The 19,961-nt window shown below is 38.0% G+C and overlaps 3 protein-coding genes across 3 annotated transcripts; 2 read left to right on the plus strand and 1 right to left on the minus strand.

Annotated features, from left to right (window-relative positions):
* Nucleotides 1-1,619: 1,619 nt before the first annotated feature.
* On the plus strand, nt 1,620-3,473 carry LOC132184338 (cytochrome P450 CYP82D47-like). The gene is made up of 2 exons (XM_059597933.1): nt 1,620-2,594; nt 2,672-3,473. The coding sequence occupies exons 1-2, from the start codon at nt 1,674-1,676 to the stop codon at nt 3,302-3,304; spliced, it is 1,554 nt and encodes a 517-aa protein (XP_059453916.1). The 5' UTR covers nt 1,620-1,673; the 3' UTR covers nt 3,305-3,473.
* A 1,648-nt stretch (nt 3,474-5,121) lies between these two features.
* LOC132184273 (inactive protein kinase SELMODRAFT_444075-like) lies at nt 5,122-10,734 on the plus strand. The gene is made up of 8 exons (XM_059597839.1): nt 5,122-5,389; nt 5,492-5,625; nt 7,132-7,226; nt 7,960-8,993; nt 9,175-9,335; nt 9,779-9,855; nt 9,969-10,293; nt 10,400-10,734. Exons 1-8 carry the CDS (start codon nt 5,215-5,217, stop codon nt 10,547-10,549), a joined length of 2,151 nt encoding a protein of 716 aa, XP_059453822.1. The 5' UTR covers nt 5,122-5,214; the 3' UTR covers nt 10,550-10,734.
* A 297-nt stretch (nt 10,735-11,031) lies between these two features.
* On the minus strand, nt 11,032-13,117 carry LOC132184535 (protein JINGUBANG). The gene has a single exon (XM_059598206.1). It carries the CDS (start codon nt 12,718-12,720, stop codon nt 11,335-11,337), a length of 1,386 nt encoding a protein of 461 aa, XP_059454189.1. The 5' UTR covers nt 12,721-13,117; the 3' UTR covers nt 11,032-11,334.
* Between the last annotated feature and the right edge of the window lie 6,844 nt (nt 13,118-19,961).

Raw genomic sequence — 19,961 nt, forward strand, 5'->3', positions numbered from 1 at the left:
ATTAAATTTATGTTGTGATCTTAACAATTTTTCGTTTATTTAATATTGTTCCCTTGACAGCATAGCACTTGTGCTGTCATATTGGATATGTCAGATGAATTTTTTTTTTGTTTTAATCATGTGTCTTAATTCCTTCTCAGTACCTGTCTTAATTGGCTCGTCTATCCTAAATTCATAAACCAAGCTTAAACATATGGCTGGGCTTTGTTGTAAATTTACACTGGTTGGCCCAGACAAGACCACGTGATATTAGCAAATCTTGAAATGAAAGAGCGACGTTTAACCAACAACACGCGCGCAACTGAACCACGCCCCTTCTACCTAAACCTATATCCAGAATAAAGTATCTTCTTTCTCGAACGCATCCTCTGGAACTTTCATGGCCACTATCCTCGGCTTTCTTATCTTCCTCTTTTTTCTATTATGGATATTTTATTTTTTTAATTAAAATATCTCACTTTGAATCTTAGAACTTAGAAGGGGGCATTTCAATTCAAATAATAAATTAGGAAAACATTGTAAAAATTAAAATATTAGGAAAACATTACAAAAAGAAGCTCTTTTTTTTTTTTTTTTTTTTTTTTTATATATAAGCGTCGCTTTATACTTTGTTTCTAGTGGAGAAGATTTATTATTTTTGTGGGTTATGTGATGCAGACGTTGAACGTTGAAAAATATGTGTGGAATTATTTAAGAAGACGATCGATGCATTGGATAGAATATGTTACTAGCTATAGGTGACATTGTAAAAGAAAATATTATTGAAAAGTGTAAGAGTCCCAACTCCCAAGCCAAGCTAGTCGAAAGCACATAAAAGAGATGAACCTATCATCTTGAATATATAATTAATAAAATCAAGAAAATATCTTGAATATATAATTAATATTGTAGCTTCTAGGCTCAATCTTTAATGACATGAAGGTAAGATAGAGATATAATATAATGATGTGACATTATTCTTCTTAAAAAAATGCAACTAGACGCAGAGCGTTTGACAGGTGCTCTCCATTCTTATCCACAACATAAACTAGCTAGCTAGGTTCCTAATTACAAAACAAAAACCAAAACCCAAAAAAAAAAAAAAAAACTACAACAACAATAATCTAGAATTAAATTTAAGTTTTTCATGAGAAAAAATATGGTAGTTTTGCTAAATCCTAAATGGAGAAGTACATATTAATTGGATAGATATCTAGAACATCCTTATTTCAGTTTTCATTATCCCCTACATCTTTTTTTTTTTTTTTTAAGATTGTTATTCTTAACTAAACATTAATCTATATCTTAACTTATATGGCCAACTCTCCCAACTGGAAAAGAAGCAGTCAAACACGCCAACACTCAAAATTCCTAGCTGGTCCCACCGTTTTCATGCACCCAACATTAAAAAATATTAAAAAATATATTAAAAAAATTTAAAAAATCTGATTTGTATCATTCGTGCCATGCAAGTATCGTTTCGTCTTTGGTTGGCCCAGTAGTGAAGACCACTGACCACGTCCGCGTGGTTTTAGCAAATCTTGAAATGAAGAGTCACACCGCACAATATTTGATCTTGAATATATATATATATACATACAAGGGACTGCTCGCAACAGAACCACGCCTCTTCTCCCAAACTCAAAGGGCCAAAACCTCTATACACAAGTATCACGCATCCTCTACAACTTTTCATGGCCACTATCTTCGCCTTTTTTCTCTTCCTCTTTTTTCTGTTATGGATACTAAGAAGAGCGAAAACAACTGGTCGTAAAACAACACTTCCACCAGAAGCTGGTGGCGCGTGGCCTTTGATTGGCCACCTCCACCAACTAGGAGGGGCGAAACCAGACCATATCACATTGGGTGACATGGCCGATAAGTACGGATCAATCTTCACTATCCGGCTGGGAGTGCATCGTGCTGTGATAGTGAGCAACTGGGAGATAGCAAAAGAGTGCTTCACCACAAACGACAAAGCCTTTGCCGACCGTCCAAAAGCTATAGCTTCAGAACTCATGGGCTACAACTATGCCATGTTTGGGCTTGGCCCTTACGGTCCTTACTGGCGCGAAGTGCGTAAAATAATCACCCTTGAGGTCCTCTCAAACCACCGCCTTGAAATGCTCAAACACATCCGAGAGTCTGAGGTAAATACATCTGTGAAAGAGATATATGATCTCTGGGTGAAGAACAACAACGTGTTGGTAGATATGAAGAGATGGTTTGGTTCCATAACCTTAAATGTTGTATTTAGGATGGGTGTGGGGAAGCGATTTGATGGGAGTGTAACGTTGAAAGATGAGAATGAAGATAACGATCAGTGCCGGAAGGCATTTAGAAATTTCTTTGAGTTGAGTGGAACGTTTGTGGCAGCAGATACGCTTCCTTATCTAAGGTGGTTGGACTTGGGAGGGCACGAGAGGGCCATGAAGCAAACTGCAAAAGAATTGGATCATGTGGTTCAAGGATGGTTAGAAGAACATAAGCAAAGGAAAGTTTCCGGCGAGGCAAAGGTGCAACAAGACTTTATGGATGTCTTGTTGTCTATTGTTGCTGAAAACAAAGAGATCTCCGATTATGATGCTGATACAATCACTAAAGCTACATGTCTGGTAAGCTATTGAAATATGAGTGACTTTAGAGCTTTTTAACCTGACTATCTAATACTTTGACCTTGGTGGTTTTGTAGGTCCTTATCATAGGGGGCTCAGATACAACAACCATAACAATGATATGGGCTCTCTCTCTGCTTCTTAACAACCGAGAAGCTCTAAAGAAAGCACATCAAGAATTAGATCTCCATATTGGCAGGGAGAGACAAGTAAAGGAATCAGACATGAAAAACTTGGTATATCTCCAAGCTATTCTCAAAGAAACAATGCGTTTGTACCCTGCTGGACCGCTCTCTATCCGACGCGAGTCCAGGGAAGACTGCACTTTGGCTGGTTACCATGTTCCAGCAGGCACGCGACTCCTTGTTAATCTTTCAAAGATCCATCGAGACCAACATGTATGGTCTGATCCAAATGAATTTCGACCAGAAAGATTCCTTACGACCCATTTAGGTGTTGATGTCAAGGGCCAACATTTCGAGTTGATACCATTTGGCACTGGTAGAAGATTTTGCCCTGGAATTTCACTTGCGTTGCAAGTCATGCAACTCACACTTGCCACTTTGTTGCACGCTTTTGAACTTACAACCCCATCGGATGAGCCCGTGGATATGACAGAGAATGTCGCACTCACCAACTTGAAATCCACACCACTTGAAGTCCATCTCACTCCACGCCTTCCTGCTCAAGTATATGCATTTGATCATTAAACTGCGACCTACACCATTTAATAAATGTTAGTGTGCCAAAGGATTTAATCCTTTTTTCTGTATTTTTTTGGTGTACTTATAGTACTTATCATCTATTTCTTACTTTTTATTTGTATTTCTCGCAATGTAATTTTTGTTTTTTGTGTATGTTGTTGGGTAGCCTACTCTATTTTCAGTGTTTTAATCTATGCAACTCTTTCCTTATTTGCTTATAAAAAAAATAATTAAATAAAAAAAATAAAGTATTATCTAAATTGTTTCTGTTAGCTTGGGATTCAGATCCATTGAAATTTTTAGGGAAATTTCAGTTTCTAAAATTTCAAATCTAAGCCATTTATTTTATTTAAGAGTCATTATACTGCCACGTGTCTCACTATTAATAAAATAATAAAATAATAATAATTATTAATATCATTAAAAATTTATTATTATATTATTAGTAGTGAGACACATGGCAGAATAATGACTCTTGGATGAAAACTGATGGCTTGGATCTGAAATTTCAGAAACTAGAATTATCCTAAGAATTTCAAGGAATCCTGATCCGTTAGCCTGTTACAAAGCGCTCGTTTCGTCTTCCTGGGCCAGAGGGCCTAGAGCAAGTCTGGCGGTGCAAAAGACACATTAGGCCTCCTTTTTTTCATGTCCGTGTGACAAGTCGGCCAAAGCCCAAATGTTTGAATGTTTTTGCCATTTATAAGCCCTGATTTATATGGACCTTTTTTAATTCTTGCAACCCACAGCAGGACCATGGGTGAGCATTTGAATATTTTTTGCGTGTTATAATTGGGCAGCGGATGTGAGGGACCTGATAGAGACCGTTTTACCCTGTTAATTAATGGCGGCTCTCTATTTGAATAAGGTGTCCATGGGCCATACTCAAGTAAAGTCAGTGAACTCTTTGTTGTATGGGGAGCCCTCTCTCCTACAAAGAGACTACAATTCCTCTAAGCGTCTTAATTCTATATATGGTGAATTTCTTCTTCTTCTTCTTCTTATTATTATTATTAATGGCTGACCCCATTATTGCAGCAGCCTCACGTTGGTTCTAGGCTGGCCCAAGGCAGCTAGCTTGATGCCAACCACAGAATAACCTCTTAAGCATGACCATGAACCCAGAACATTGATTGACCCAATTCTCACCCACTCTATGCGGTACTTTTACAAGATAAATTGATACATCATTACTACGTACCCTCATATATATATCACCAACAATTCATTCGTACTAACTATGTGGTCCTTGCTTAAGGTACATATAAAGTGCCAGCGGGTACCTATGAATTCCAATTTCAGACATATCAGCAACTAAATTTACTACACAACCGACCAGCTGGGACGACGACACCGTTTTCTTGCTATTAATCTGGTCTGTTCATCATTTGTTGCATGCCCATTGCTATCAAATGCTTAGCTAATTCATCTATACTACCACCCATCATTGATTACATCGCTAATTTAATGAGCTTCTCTTTGATTTAATTTTAAAGAAAACTTGCGCGTTAATTTTTAAAATATATCAATTTAATAGATTGCGAATTTAATTTTTAAAAACACAATTAAACATTTAAAATAACAGTTTAGCCTTTACTCATTCGATTTAAAAACAAAAAAATTTTTACGTTTTAATACCCAAATTTTTTAAGAAAAATAAATCATATATATAAATATCCAACTTTACTGCTATTGGAATAATTCCGAAAAGTGATCAATGATTTAAACGATTATTTCGGTTGGAATAAAGAATGGGCCCCAAGCAGCTACTTTAAGTTCAAAATGCTTATTCTACTACCTTTGGAATTTGTCCGACTAAAATATAACGATCCCAAAGTCAGGCAACCAAAATTCCAAACGTTTCCAAAGTCTCAGGCCCCCAAAACAAAAGCTCCTGACTTCACGTACCAGTGGAAATGGAAGGGGGCGAAAGGCGAAGCAGCGACGCCAACACGTCGTCGTATAAAGTACTAGTCGCCGTGAAAGCAGATAAGGCCGTCTCCAAAACCGCATTGGCGTGGGCTCTCACTCACGTCGCTCATCCCGGCGATTGCATTACCTTGCTCGCCGTCTTTTCCACGGAGAAAACCGGTAATTAAATTTCAGGTTTCAATTTGTTTCTTTCCTATTTCTTCTGAATTGGACTTGATAATATGTTATTTGATTTGTTTGATTTGGCGATGAACGTTGCAGGTAGAAGGTTCTGGAGCTTTCCGATTTTCCCCGGAGACTGTGGGAGCAGTATGCGGGAAGAGTTGCCGGATCGGATTTATCGGATCTCCGAGTCTTGCTCTCAGATGGCTCTTCAGTTTCACAGCCACATGGAGGTGACGTTCTATTTACCATATTACCAACTGCCGCCTTTCTCATTTAACATTGTTTCTCGGTCAAAAAGATCTTTTTTTTCTTTCTCTCTCTCACTCTCTCTCTCTTGAAAACGACGTAGTTTTTGCTTGGTTTTGTTTGGACAAAAACCACGTGGTTTTGGCTTTGCCGAAACGGCTATTTTCGTTACATCCAGTAGTTTTTGCCCTGGCTGAAATTTTATTGTTTCTTTTGATTGACTCTGTCTCTGCCAAATTATCATTGAGCTGTCAGAGTTGGGAAGAGTGGGGTCTCGGTCAGTTTATGGGGACCGACACCAGACTCCCTCCATTGTTATTAGAAGATAATTGATATATAATTTGGCTATTATTACATGAATTGTTAGTAAATTATTCAAAATTCCAACCCAAATAAAAAAGCTCTGCCTATTTAGATATAGCTGCCCTGCTCGAGGAAGAGTATTGGCCCTTTCCAGTTCCTATGAATATCTCTACCCCTCCTCGTCTTTATACTAGAATAAGAGGGATCTGGATCCCTGTTTTTGGTGGCATAAAGATTTAAGTTAATGATGTGAGGGCCAGCTTGGCATGTGCTTTTAGACTGTTAGTCTAAGGTCAATAAATTGGACCGGTCCATATGACAAAGAAGGTCAAAAGAAAAATCAAATTGTAGACCCCAAGAATCTTATCTTTTCGTTATAGGTAGTTTTACCTTCTGATTTTAAGCATATTATATGGTGTCCCACAACCCCATTTGATGTATTATCTTTTTGGGCACAACCCCATTTCACTAGCATCGTTGTGCTATCTTAACAAAAAAGAATGAAAAGTACTAAAAAGCTGTGGCATGATTTCATTACAAAACGTATATTTTGGATTTTTTCTTTTCTTTTCTTTTGGTACGTTAATGTTGAGTATTTCAAATACAAAAGCCATGATTAGAATAAAGAAAGTAAGCGAGTCAAATGGAAAAAGACAGGAAAAAATAAAAAAGAGAAGTACAATGTGCATGTCCCAGAATGTACACATTGTTTTCAATTGCATGTAATTGGGGATATGGATAGTCTACAATTCATTGATTAAAATGCCGATAATTCAGACAGTTTTACAGAGGAGACAGGTACAAGACCCATTTGTCTCAGACAAATGAACTCTAAATTTTGGATTGTAGGGCTCATGAAAATGCCCAAATTACTTACAATTAAGTCAACAAATTACAGGCAATTCCAATCCTTAGGAGGGACCTATGTCAAGAATCGCAAGGTCCCAACGCTTTTATCTCTATTACAACAATAAATGAAAAAATAATTAAAAAATTAGGACTCCATTTGTTTATACTTTTCAAAAGATGCCCTTTTATTTTTAATTTTAAAAAATATTTTAATGTGACACAAATATGACTTTGAATTTTGGATTGTTGATTAATGTTTTTATTTAAATAAAAAAAACAAAAGAGAAAAAAAAAAATGTTATCAAACAAGTAATATTTGTCATGACAATTGATTGCAGGTTAGAGTGAGGATTAAGGTGGCCTCATGCTCATCTGGCGGTGCTGTGGCAGCTGAAGCAAAGAGCCACGGAGTCAGTTGGGTCATACTGGACAAGTAATTAACATTAGAAAAAAAACAAGTATTATTTCTTGTTACTGAGCTATTCATTTTTATGCTAGGCCCACCGTTTATTTTAACGTTTTTGATAGCTGGATAAGCTCCATTTGTTGTACGTGCTTTAGCATTATCCTATTTGATTTGATTAATTATAAGTTGGTAATCTGTCTCTAATAGCTTTTGCCACCTTTTTTGGAATATCTATGCAACATTATTTGGCTAATATATGTCATTTATTATACAATCAAAAAAGAGATAAATATAATAGCTTGCTACTATTTCAAACATTATGTGGCTAATATATATATGTCATTTATTCTAATTTTACTTTCATTAATAGCATTTCATAATAAGTTGTAATTTTATTTTCATCTTTCTCTGACCTCTTTACGTCTTTACTGGTTGGTGTAAATTCAGTGAATCAACTAAATGAAAACCTAAGCAAATATGTTATCTTATATGCTGCATGTATTTCACAGTGACAGCTAAAACTACTTCATGCAAAAATTGCCACTACTGAGACATTCTAATTGGTTCTGGACTAGACGTCTTTACAACTTCAAATATCTTGTTGTTTTGTGAATCAATGTACCATATAAATTCATGATTCATCAACCTGTATTGTTGTTTTCTATCTTACTATTTACCTTGAAGGCATGTCTTTCCAAATTGGTTAGAATGGTTTGAAGTAGTAGTACGTAGTTCATGACCTTCTGGATTGCGATAACAGAAAATTGAAACAAGAGGTGAAGCATTGCATGGAAGAACTACACTGCAACATTGTAGTAATGAAGGGTTCTCAACCGAAAGTCCTTAGGCTTAATTTAGGATGTTCAGATGATCTCCGAACCCCCTTCTTTTCTGCTTCTTCTTCACCGCCAATAGACGCGGGGAAGTTGCAAGGCCACAGAATGAAACCTTCTACTCCTCTGAGCAGCCCTGAAGAACCGCGTGCTTCCTACACAAGAACCACAAGGGAAGGTTCACTATCGAGTGTTGAGACAACGAGTTCTCTTTTCCTTGTTTATGGACAAAATCCTCTCTTTGAAGGACCACAAGGTGGAATTCAGAAGCCAACTGATGAGCAGAGAGACTTGAATGACGCCCTGTCAGCACATGAATTGGACGGGCAAAGGCTTGTCACTCTGTCAAATTCCCCAACATCACCCGTAGCTAGAAATCAGAAGAGCAGATTCCGGATTCCCTGGAACCACGTTGTTGATAATAAGCCCCTCATACCTCGAAACTGTGGAAATACTTCCAAAACTCTAAGTGATAAGTTTGTCGACTCTGATCAAGATATGGGGATTAATAGAGTCAGGATCGACCAAACCAATCAAAGAGACTACACCAATAACCCAAGCATCAGGGATGCTGTTTCTTTAGGTAGAAATTCCTCTACACCTCCTCCTTTATGCTCACTATGTCAACAGAAATCACCAGTTTTTGGAAAACCTCCAAGACAGTTCTCTTACAAAGAGCTTGAGGAAGCTACAGACAGGTTTTCAGATATGAATTTCTTGGCAAAATGTGATTTCAGCGTGGTTCACAGGGGTGTGTTAAGAGATGGTCAGGCTGTTGCAGTAAAGCGGTTAAGGTTTGGTGGCTCTATATCAGATGCTGATTTCTGCAGGGAAGTGCGGGTATTGAGCTGTGCACAACACCGGAATATTGTGTTGCTGATTGGGTTTTGTATTGAGGCAAAGAAGAGGGTATTGGTATATGAGTACATATGCAATGGATCCTTGGACTTCCACTTACATGGTATATATAATCTATTTTTTCTTGTCTATTTTCTTAACTTTTCCGTAGAGCATTGGTCTATGAAATATGAAATGGCTCCCTTGAGTTCCATGGACTTCATAAGCTTTCTCTACTTATAATATATGGCTTTCAATTAAGGTTCAAATCCAGATCGATTACTGATCATTTCTGTGACTGACAGGAAACAACATAAGTCCTCTAGATTGGCACTCACGGCTAAGGATAGCTATAGGGGCAGCACGAGGCTTAAGATATCTTCATGAGGACTGCAGAGTGGGTTGTATAGCACATGAAGACCTGCGAACAAACAATATCCTCCTAACTCACGAATTTGAGCCTCTGGTACTTTGAACTACAACTCTGATTTTTTAGAACCATGAGTTTTTCCACCTTTGAAGTTAAATACGTGGATTGATCAATTGACTTCAATCTGCAAAACTGTGCCTTTTCTGAATGATTGTACCATATTTTCTAAAACTTCAGTTCAAGTAGCCAAAGAAGGAAAATAGATTGTACCGTGAAATCTATCTCCAATCTCCAACAGATTTATGCCTAACACTCTACATCCATGACTTTTTCGAGTAAAGTTTTCCCACAACACACATTATCTTTACCTTTAAGGGCAAAATCAATATTAATTTCAAGTCTGTATAATTATGGGATCAAACGTGAGGGTGATGTTGTGGAACTCCTTTAGAATTGCAAGTGATGCTACAATATCTTTTATTAACTATGTTAACATTTATGGATTATTCATTTTTTTCTAATCAGTTTATTATTGTTAGGTTGCTGATTTTGGGCTTGCTAGGTGGCATTCTGAATGGGATATATGTACTGAGGATCAAGTAATTGGAACTTCAAGGTACTTGTATATTTTTCTTCTAGACATTCAAAAAGTTGTTTGAAAATCAGCACCCTCAACTCAGAAGCGTAATTAATGTGATTATCTAATGATGCTGAATGTGTTTGAACCAGGTACCTTGCACCAGAGTACATGGATGGTGGAGAAATTACACATAAAGTTGATGTGTATGCATTTGGTGTGATATTACTTCAGCTAATTACAGGTAAAAGAATCGATGAGCTGCAGTATATCAACGGAAAGCAGTTTCTCTCTGAATGGTTCCACCCTCTGGCTGCATTAGAACCAAGCCATATCATAGCAAATATCTATCAATTACATGATCCAAGCTTGGCCTGTGATCAATCCCTTGACATCCCTTATCAACTAGAGGCATTGGGCCGTGCTGCTTCCTTGTGTCTACGTCGAGATCCCGAATCCAGACCTCCAATGTCAAAGGTTGCTTAACTCACCCTCCTTCCCTAATGTTTTTTGTACATATCTTCTCCATTGAAAATTTTACCACATTGTCTGAGTTGAAAACATTTCTCTGTTATATATATAGGTCCTAAGAGTGCTAGAAGGAGGAGATCCGGTTGTTTCTCTGGGTTTAGACTTGAACACAATCGGTAGCAGAAGCGGCCATTTGGGTGGTCTCAGCTCATTCAGACAACCTGAAGTGAGAAGAAACCATTCTCGTAAGCTCTCACATTGAAAAACTGATATGCCAATTGGATCAGAGGAGTTATATTGAATGTATAGTTCTATAGCCGTTATTCACTTCAATTTATGGATCACATTTTTTTTTTTTTATAGCTGTTGCTAAATTTTTGTGTCATCTTGATTTTCATCCTCAAAAATGTCAGATGTTTTTACAATCAATTCTACTGTTCTTCACAATTCATGTTCTGTATATTTCACAATCAGTAACGAACCTTGGTACTTAAATGCTTGTGTGTTCCTGCAATGGTTGTACCAAAGCTCAAAATTCCAATCATAGAGAATAATATGCACCTTAATTTCAATCAAACTAAAGTTGACCTTATTGCTTACATTTGTCTAGGACATCATCTAGAACTTCTACTCCCGTGTTGCCTGCTAATCCTGCTGCATGTATCCTCTGTAAATTTGTATTATATATATCCTCCCAAAGAAGAGTCATTCACTAAATACTACTAACATTAATGAATTGAACAATAAGAACAACCCCATAGAAAAGGTAAAAGTATTATTTCACAAATTTAATTAATTCCATTCACAAAATCCAATCATCCATCACAGTCTACATCATTACAGCAATCTTCAAAATCCATTGAAAGTAAACCTCGACCCCTCAGTGTTCTTCCCAACATAGTTGCCTCGAAATCTAGAAACCCTTAAATATTGCCTTAAGTCCACGTTTCAACGAGTTACAAGAGCTCTTTGAAACATCGACAAGATATAACCCGAGGGTGATGCTCAGACACGTGGCAAACACCTCAGGGATCAATCTTGTTGGGATCAGTTCCTCCTCTTCAGGCTACTTCTGCCCACAGAGGAGAAACTCCCATCGGATGGGAACGAGTCCCCATCGCTAGCAAAGTGCTGCTGCTGCTGTTGCTTCATAGCCGTTTGATTCAACTCAGCCGCCAGCTCGGACACGCTCCACACCTTCACAGACTTGTCAAGACTCCCACTGTAGACGACCCACCGTTGATCCCCATTAACGGACGCTTCCCGATCCTCCTCGACCGCCAGGCACTTGACGGGACCGTTATGGCCCGCCAAGACGGAGAGGCACGTGTGGATCACGCCGTCTCTCCTCCACACGCATATGGTCTTGTCCGCTGAGCCCGTGAGCACGAGACTCCCTGCGGCCGCGAGACACAGAACCGCCATCTTGTGGCCCCTGAGCACCCCGCCGTGAGATAACATCCCGTCCCCACGTTCCCAGAAGTTGACCAGCCCATCAGAGGATCCACAGTAAACCACTGCACCGGACGAGTTCACGGCCAGCGCCGTGACGGCGCACTCCTGCTCCAGAAGCGTCTGCGCGAGAGAGTGCCGCGTGACCTTCCCGCTCACCTCTCTCCGCCACGCCTTGACGGTGCCGTCGGCCGAGCCAGTGAAGACGAGGCCGTCTGAGCCGGCCACCACGGAGTTGACGGCGTCGTCGTGGACGTTGATAGACTCGATGCACTTGGAGTCGGAGAGCCTCCACACCTTCAAGGTCCTGTCCCAAGACGCCGAGTACAAGAGGGCTTTGTCTCGGCTCAAGCTCAGGCACGACACCGCGTCGGAGTGTTTTATCCAGAGAGCGGTACGACGTCGTCGCACTTCGACGTAGTTGCTCGGTTTGATGGAGCTCTTGAAGATGTCCATCAAGGTAGGTAATGTCCCTGCGCGTTTGTGCACGCTCGGGTTCTTGGGGGAGACCTTCCACACGCGTATCTTGCCGTCTTGGTGGCCGGTGAAGATCTTCTCGCCGGAGATTATGATTGCCTTGACCAAGCCACTGTTTGATTTGAAGCCAGTGAACTCCTTGAGGTTCTTCCAGACCCGAATGTTCTTACTGTCGGAGCCAGTGTATAGGAGATCAGCGGACGCGGCCAAGGAGTAGATATGGCCCTCTTCGCGTACGAGGGAGCCGATGAGACCGTTCTTGGGGAGCTGCTCCTCGAATTGAGTCCACGGGGATTTGGTGAACGGGGAAACCTGGTTCCACGGAGACATTGTCATCGGAGAGCCCTCGCCGCTCATCCTGCTGGGGTCGAATGAGGCGCTGCTGTTACGCATGGGGAAATCTTCATCGTTGCTAGTCGCCGAAATGTTAGGATCAGAGTGCGCTAAGTTGCCGTATTTCGGCCGCGCTATGCCACTTGTGTCAGCAAACATTGTGCCTCGCATTAATTACAAATCCTCTCGCATCAAACAAAAGGGTGTTAATTAGCTACACCACCATTATTAAAACCAAATTGATGAAGATTTCGCTCGAATGATTGGAATGGTTGGGAGGAAAGTTAGGGGACGAGAAGCTCAGAATATGAAAGAGCCAAAGGCGGGAGAGGAGAGACCGGATATATATAATTATATATAAATAGCGTGGCAACGAACGGTAGAGAGGATAGGCCCCGTGGGACTGTGACACATGTTAGAACGACACGCAATCCTTGCGTGCGAGAGAGAGATTTTTGGCCCCAGACAAGCCGGGTCCCACGGTAAGAATAGCATGTTCGTTAGTGTTCAGTTGTGGGACATTGGCTGTTACAATTGTAAGGTTGTTGGTTTGCATGCTGTTTTGGAATGACCCTTTTGGATGGTTTTCATTTAGGGATTCTGGTTTTTCTTTTTCTTTTTACAAAATAATAATAATAATAATAACAACAAAATAACCAAAAACAAAACAAAATTTTCTTTCAAACCAACTTGGAAGACATGTGTTAATTAAAAATAGATGTGACTTTAGTTTAATAAACTGAATTGAAAAAAAATTCTTCAGCTTAATTTGGAAAAAAACTGTACAAAAGAACCGTGTTTTTTTTTTTAATTATTCAATCTATTGAACTGACACGTGCCTTTAGAGTCATGTGTATTTTACAAAGTTTTATGTGAGGAATTTCTTAGTAAAAATTTGTTTAACAAAAAGCGACAAAAAAATAAAACAATTATGTGCTTTATTCTGGCTATTCATAGGGTGAGCTAGCTTTGCCTTGTGTTAAAGAGGAAGAGCATGACCTGTTGGCTAAACTTAAGGAACAAGTTTCTTCCATATATGGCCATTCTAGCATGGAGCAACCTTTTTTGTCCAACAGTGGGTTGAATTCTATGAACAAATTACGTTGTAGACTTGTAGGTGCGTATGGTGTGAATAAAGACATATATGTGCTATTGACTATTCCACAAAATAATTCATTTCTTTCATTTTAGAAAAACATTAAGCCTTAACTATATATAATTAAAGTAATAAAAACTGGATCTGAAATGGAGAGAACGTCAATTTCATGATCAAAATTATATTTTACGAACATGTTATTATAATTTTTTAAATGACATAACATTATATACACCGTTAAATGCAACAAAATAAAATCTTAACGATGAAATAGTTGGAGAAACACGAAAACTTGTTTATGATCAAAATTAAGCCTACAACTATTTTAACCCTAGAGACAATAACTAGTCCTTCAATAATATTATTATTATGCACCTAATTGCTTATATATAAATGAGTAATTAACCAAATGAAAATCTATAAACCATATCTAATATATATTAAGATAAGAGGGTGCGGTGCACTCAATAGTCTTGCATGAATGAAATTCTAGATATTTTAATTTGACTTCATTTTTTTTTTTTTTGGTCATTGGCACATGATCATATACAACCTACTTGACGCTGATATTACCAGTTCTTCCACCATAATCTGATAAGTAAGAAAAATTTGAAGTTTAATGGAATATGCTCCTTCATATATAGTCCAACCATAGAATAGTCTACATTTAAACGGATAGCCAGATGATTTTGGGCGGTAAATCTGACGGTCCGAGATCAATGAGCAATTTGTGTAGATCCGATTCTTTGAATATAATGGGCTCTTGCAAAAGAACAAACACTAATGACTTTGGATCACACTCCCAAGCTTGTTGAATTCCAACGGCACCAAATATGATTTGCATATATATGAAAATAGGGACCTCTAATTAATGTCGCAACCCATTTGCCTGAGTTCTTGGGTGATGAGCCTCATCACCTTATCCACCTACGTTTCCCAACGTATAGGTTAAAAGAGCATATCATTTTGTCTCATAGGATAGTTTATATATTACTTATTACGTTATTAAAATGTTAACTGTCACATGATAGTTTATCACTAATATAACAACAATTATAGTAAGTGTAGCACTCGATCACTTTTTTTTTTTTTTACATGTCCATACAAAGGAAGGGAGAATTCGAACTAGTGACCTCCACTTCATTAAGCATGGTCCACAGTCGATTAAGCTACCCCTCGAAGACCACTCGATCACTTTCTAAAGCAAAAGAAAAGATTTCTTTTGCTTTAGAAAGTCTAGGAAACAAAGATCACTTTCTAAAGCAAAAGAAATCTTTTGTTTCCAAGACAAAAGATTTGGAAGATAGTGGAGATATTTTCATGCTTGTGGATTCCTAAACAAAGCTTCAAGTTCAAGCTCACTATCTAAAAGTTGGTCCTTACTCTTGATCGATCTTCATAAGCATGGAAACTCTTATTGGGACATCAAAATCTTTTCATTGGTTTTGAATTGAAATTAACAAATATTAAAATTGAAAATCCAGATGAGAGACATTTGTACAATATAAAAAATCATGTATTTTTCCTTCACTCCTATCATGTTTCTTTCTCTTCTTCTTTTTTTCTCAATTTCTTTCCCACTCTTGTTTTTCTTCCCCCCTTTTCCCTTCAAGAATCTCTTGTGTAGCCAAAGGTGGTGCAAATCTTCGCCAAAAATATCCAAAAATCGTCGTCGTTCATAAAACCGCCAACGAAACGGTGCCAGGTGTAAGAACAAGTCCCAAGACATGCTGCTCAGCCGCCACTTACCAGGTCCGATGATTGAGTTTTTTGTCTGGTACTTAGGACCATTCAGCAGTCGGTGTTTCACTGACACGTGCCCCGCACTGCATTAAAGTCTGTCTGCATGACGCTGCCAAGTCATGATAATTTCAATAATTATCAAAGTGCCAAAATTCTAAAATGCATATATAGATCTTTTTCTTGATTTAATATATATTTTAGGTCAGCAAATCTTTGTAGAATTGTAGCTAAATAATTTTATATATTTTCAGCATTGAGGCCACTGGTTAGCTAAATAATTTCATCAATTCATAGGTTTTCTCATAAGGAAACTCATTTGATAACATTTTGAGAGGTTTTTTTGTTAAAAAAAAAACTCAAGAAAAGAGTGCCGGAGCTAGTCTAGCTCCATGGGTGGTGCCCAACACCAACCGCCATATAGATCTGCGACAGGCCACCCAAAATGGTTATGACATCCACCATCGTGGGGTTGTCAAACATATATACAGTGGTCGATGCCACCATTGGCGGACATCCACCACACCAATAACCAATTATCACTTTTTGAAATGTAACAAGCAACATTTTCACTTGAAAAAAAAAAATAAGTTTGTGTTTAGTTATTTTTAAAAGAGTTTTGGGGTTTGTTTTAAAAAAAATGTACTAGTGGTGGGGGCACATCTTGAAATTCATCTCCATAATTGATATTTGAGAAGAATTTTCTGCATTTGATAAGCTAAAAACAATGGGTGTGATTTTATTTTGTTTTATTTTCATTTGGGTACATGACATAAGCATCTACATTGTTCATCACTGAATGACTGAAGCCAGACTACATTATAAGCAAATTACGTGTAGCTATTGTACTACTTTCAAATCTGCTTGTAATACCAACACGATAATTGTCGTGATTATATAATTGTGTGCATCTGTTCTAAGTGCGCGCGCATGCATATATGGATGCACGTTTTGTTGAATCAGGTAACTAAAAATGCTTAATTAATTTCATTAAAATCAGCTTGGGACACTTGGCTTGTTGGCCTTGCATGGTTGCATCATATCTGGGATACCCAGATCTGGAAAACTATCCATTTTTGTTATAATCTTCAATAATTGAGTCATTATTGTTGTAGTAAAAAGAAGAGAGAAAAAGGGGCCTTTCTTTTTCTCGGCAACCAAGCAGAGGATTTGAAAAAATGTCCAGCATTATATTTCCATGAAATGGACGTACGTATGTACTAAGAACTTACGATTGAATTCCCTTTCATTAGGCCACAGCCTAAAAGAAAGAGGAAAAAACAGAAACAAAAGTAATTTTGTCGAGGCAGGCACTCTTGAGTAATGTTCCAAAGCTTTTATTATATATTCTGCTTTCCTTTGAAGTGGCTAATTAATTGGATGACCTTGCAAGGGATTATTGATTATTCTGGTAATTAATTGTAAGAAAACTCTTTACAGGCGTACATATTCGAGCATATTTTAAACTATTCGAATACAGAATATCTGTTCAGACAGATGACTCATATGAGTCCTTTCATGCTTAGGTGCATCAAATCATAATTCCCTCGCAAGCTGCTAGAATTTTGGATTAATTAACGAGCAGATAATGCCCATTATGCATGTGTGATCTACTTTTTATGCTTCCATAATTTTGTCTCTTGGGCTAAAGTTGTTCATTCCCAATGCCCATCTACCCATGCCTTTTGCTAGTCTTAATATAGGCCTTGACGTCCACCAATCAAATAAACACTTGGATTTGGACCTTATATAGGCCTTGGTGCACCCGGACCAACTAAAACATGGGTTTGGAGGTCCGACTTCAAATGATGGGCTGGTGTCGCCTATAGGCCCAAAATGTGGTCCTAATTCAATTTTGCGTTGGAGAAATGTTTTTTTTTTTCTAAAAAATAATTTAAACTATGTTTATTAAACTTATAAATGTTCAAAATGCATATAATTCTTATATTTTAAAACATATATCCGTTTAATACAGTAGCTAGGAGGAAATTTCTCCGACAGTGGAAAACTTTATCCTTCTGCTTTAGACTATCTATATCTTGATTCTTACACAAAGAATCACTAATCAACACTAACGAGATTCCGCCCAAAAGGAAAACTACTTGTAAGATACGGTCAAGCCAATGCCTAAAAAATATGAGAAATATTAGGTATTATCCTAGTGTTTTTCCAACTGCTTTTAAAATTACCGTTGAATCATTACTGATTTTTAATCTATTAGTAATTTTAAAAGGCATATTATAATTGAGAGAACACTAAGAAAACACTAAGCATTTCCACAATATATATATAAGTGATGATTCACATCACGCCGAACGTACATGAACAGTCATACATGCTCGGCCAAATTTTTTTTTAATTAAAATATTAAAATAATATTAAATCAGCCACATGAACAATCACACACACCCGGCGTAATGTTTATCATTACTCTATATATATATATATATATATATATATGTGTGTGTGTGTTTTGCATTCTAATCCTCTCTCCTTTCTATCCTATATTTGTTTAATATTTTTGGTTAGGTTAGATTCAATTAATTGGAATCCAATACTTAGAAGTGGCACATGGCGCATTATTCGGGGAACCAGCATTAACAGACCACTTTAGCTTTTTTAGCGTGCACAATTTACCAGACAAAAGTATTTCAGTGTGATTTAAAAGACCAAAAAAAAAAAATTACAAATACCGACCACGTCAGAAAGTATGGATATTTGCTGCTGATTTTTTTTCATTTCCCAATGTGCTCTCCACCTCGAGTATCACCCCACCGACCTGCCCCTCAAGCCCTTCGAAATGGCCAAAACCTCGAGGGCCAGGGGGAATTGCTGTTTGCAGAGCCCTTCTGACCGGGTTTTTAGCATATCTCAATTCTCAAATGTCCAAATCCTGCGCTAGCTCTATAAATAACCTCACAAGCTCTCATATCTTTTCTTTATAAAGCACCCCACACCCACATAAAACTCTTGACCAGCTTTCAATTCCTTGCAAAAATGTCTTCCATGGTATCCAAAAGCCAACCCAGTAGTGTGGACTCAAAGGACGAGAACATGATCGCCGTCGATCAACAAGACCCGAAAACCCAAAACCCTGTCACAAGCCACCTCTACATAAAACCCATGCACCCCGCCCAAACCCTGGACAAAGAAGTGGTTCTTCGGCGCTTCCGTCAACGTAAGCGCGTGAACAAGGTGAAGGCCACTCTGAAAGCTCTGCTCGGCTCCCCGTTCTCGGAGAAACCTGAACAGGTCTCGGTCCCGGAGAAGAAGTGGGTTGACGACGCCTTTGCCGCACCTTAGCAGCTGCTTGTAGTAGGTACCACTAGATCTGATGTATATCTACAGAGCAGTGTGTATTTAAATAAAACGCTAGATGGTTATTTTGCTGTTTAATTAAGCGTTGAAATTATTCTTTTGTTTTGTTTTCTTAATGTTAATTAGTTTGACCGTTTGCTGCTCTTGAAGGCCCAATTGTGAACTTGTGTAGAGACTAGAGAGACATATGGATTGGGCTTGGGTTGGGCCAGGGTTGGCCTCGGCTTCCCCATCGGCTCGACTGTTTTCAACGTGTAAATTAAGTAGAGTGCATACAGAAAAGAAAACCCAAAAATCTGTGGTGGAAGGGTTAATTCTATCACAAGTTTTAGTTTGAAAGATGGTGACCAAAAAGCCGTGAGAAGTTACTGGATTTGCTTTATAACATTTGAGTTGAAAGAATGAAATCTTTGCCTTAAAGTGAGAATCTTCTCTTTTGACTAAGGAGACCCCTCTTCCGACTGTTTAGTTTCCTGATTTACTTGCCAAAATAATAATAATAATTAGTTATCCATTTATTTCAATTATCTTACCTCCTTTGTGTGGAATAACATCACCTAATGGGGCCCAAACAATATTGAAACTGAGAAGTTTCTACACAATCACGATTCTCCCTGATTGTGTTGTGCAATTAACGAGTTTGTCAAAGCATGTAGTTTGGCACCCGTTATATTTAGGATAATGATAATGCTATTTAGCAGATTATTGTACAACTCTATGAGAAGTTTTTACAGTCTTCCGGATGGTAAATTTAGTCAAAGCACTATATTGTCACCACCTACTCTTTGAGGGAGATTCTTTAACAACACACTTGTATAACTAGAATTTAATCAAAATTATTAAAAACCCCTCACATTATTATTGTTATTATTATTTCAATTCATATTAGAAAATAAAAAATAAAAACCTAAAAAATAGTGGGTGGCCGACCACCCCTGAAAATCAACGAAGCATCTGGGGTGGCCATAGCCATCCCGAGATGCCAGGGGGGTGGTTGGCCACCCACTTTAATTTTTATGTTTTATTTTTTAAAAGTTTAAAATAAAATATGGGTGTTTGTGTAAAATGTATTACCTTCCTTAAAGAATAGTTAGTCCTCTCATTTTTTAAAGGAATAATTATTCATGTGTATAAGGGATTAGTGATTCTCATAGGAATAAACATTCATTGTTCGAGCATCTTTAGCAACTCTGCTCTAATTAAATATTATTTTTGTTGAGGGAGAGGGAGAGAGAAAAAAGAATAAAAAAATCTTACA

This window comes from Corylus avellana, chromosome ca6 (assembly GCF_901000735.1).
Source record: "Corylus avellana chromosome ca6, CavTom2PMs-1.0".
NCBI classification, from domain to species: domain Eukaryota; kingdom Viridiplantae; phylum Streptophyta; class Magnoliopsida; order Fagales; family Betulaceae; genus Corylus; species Corylus avellana.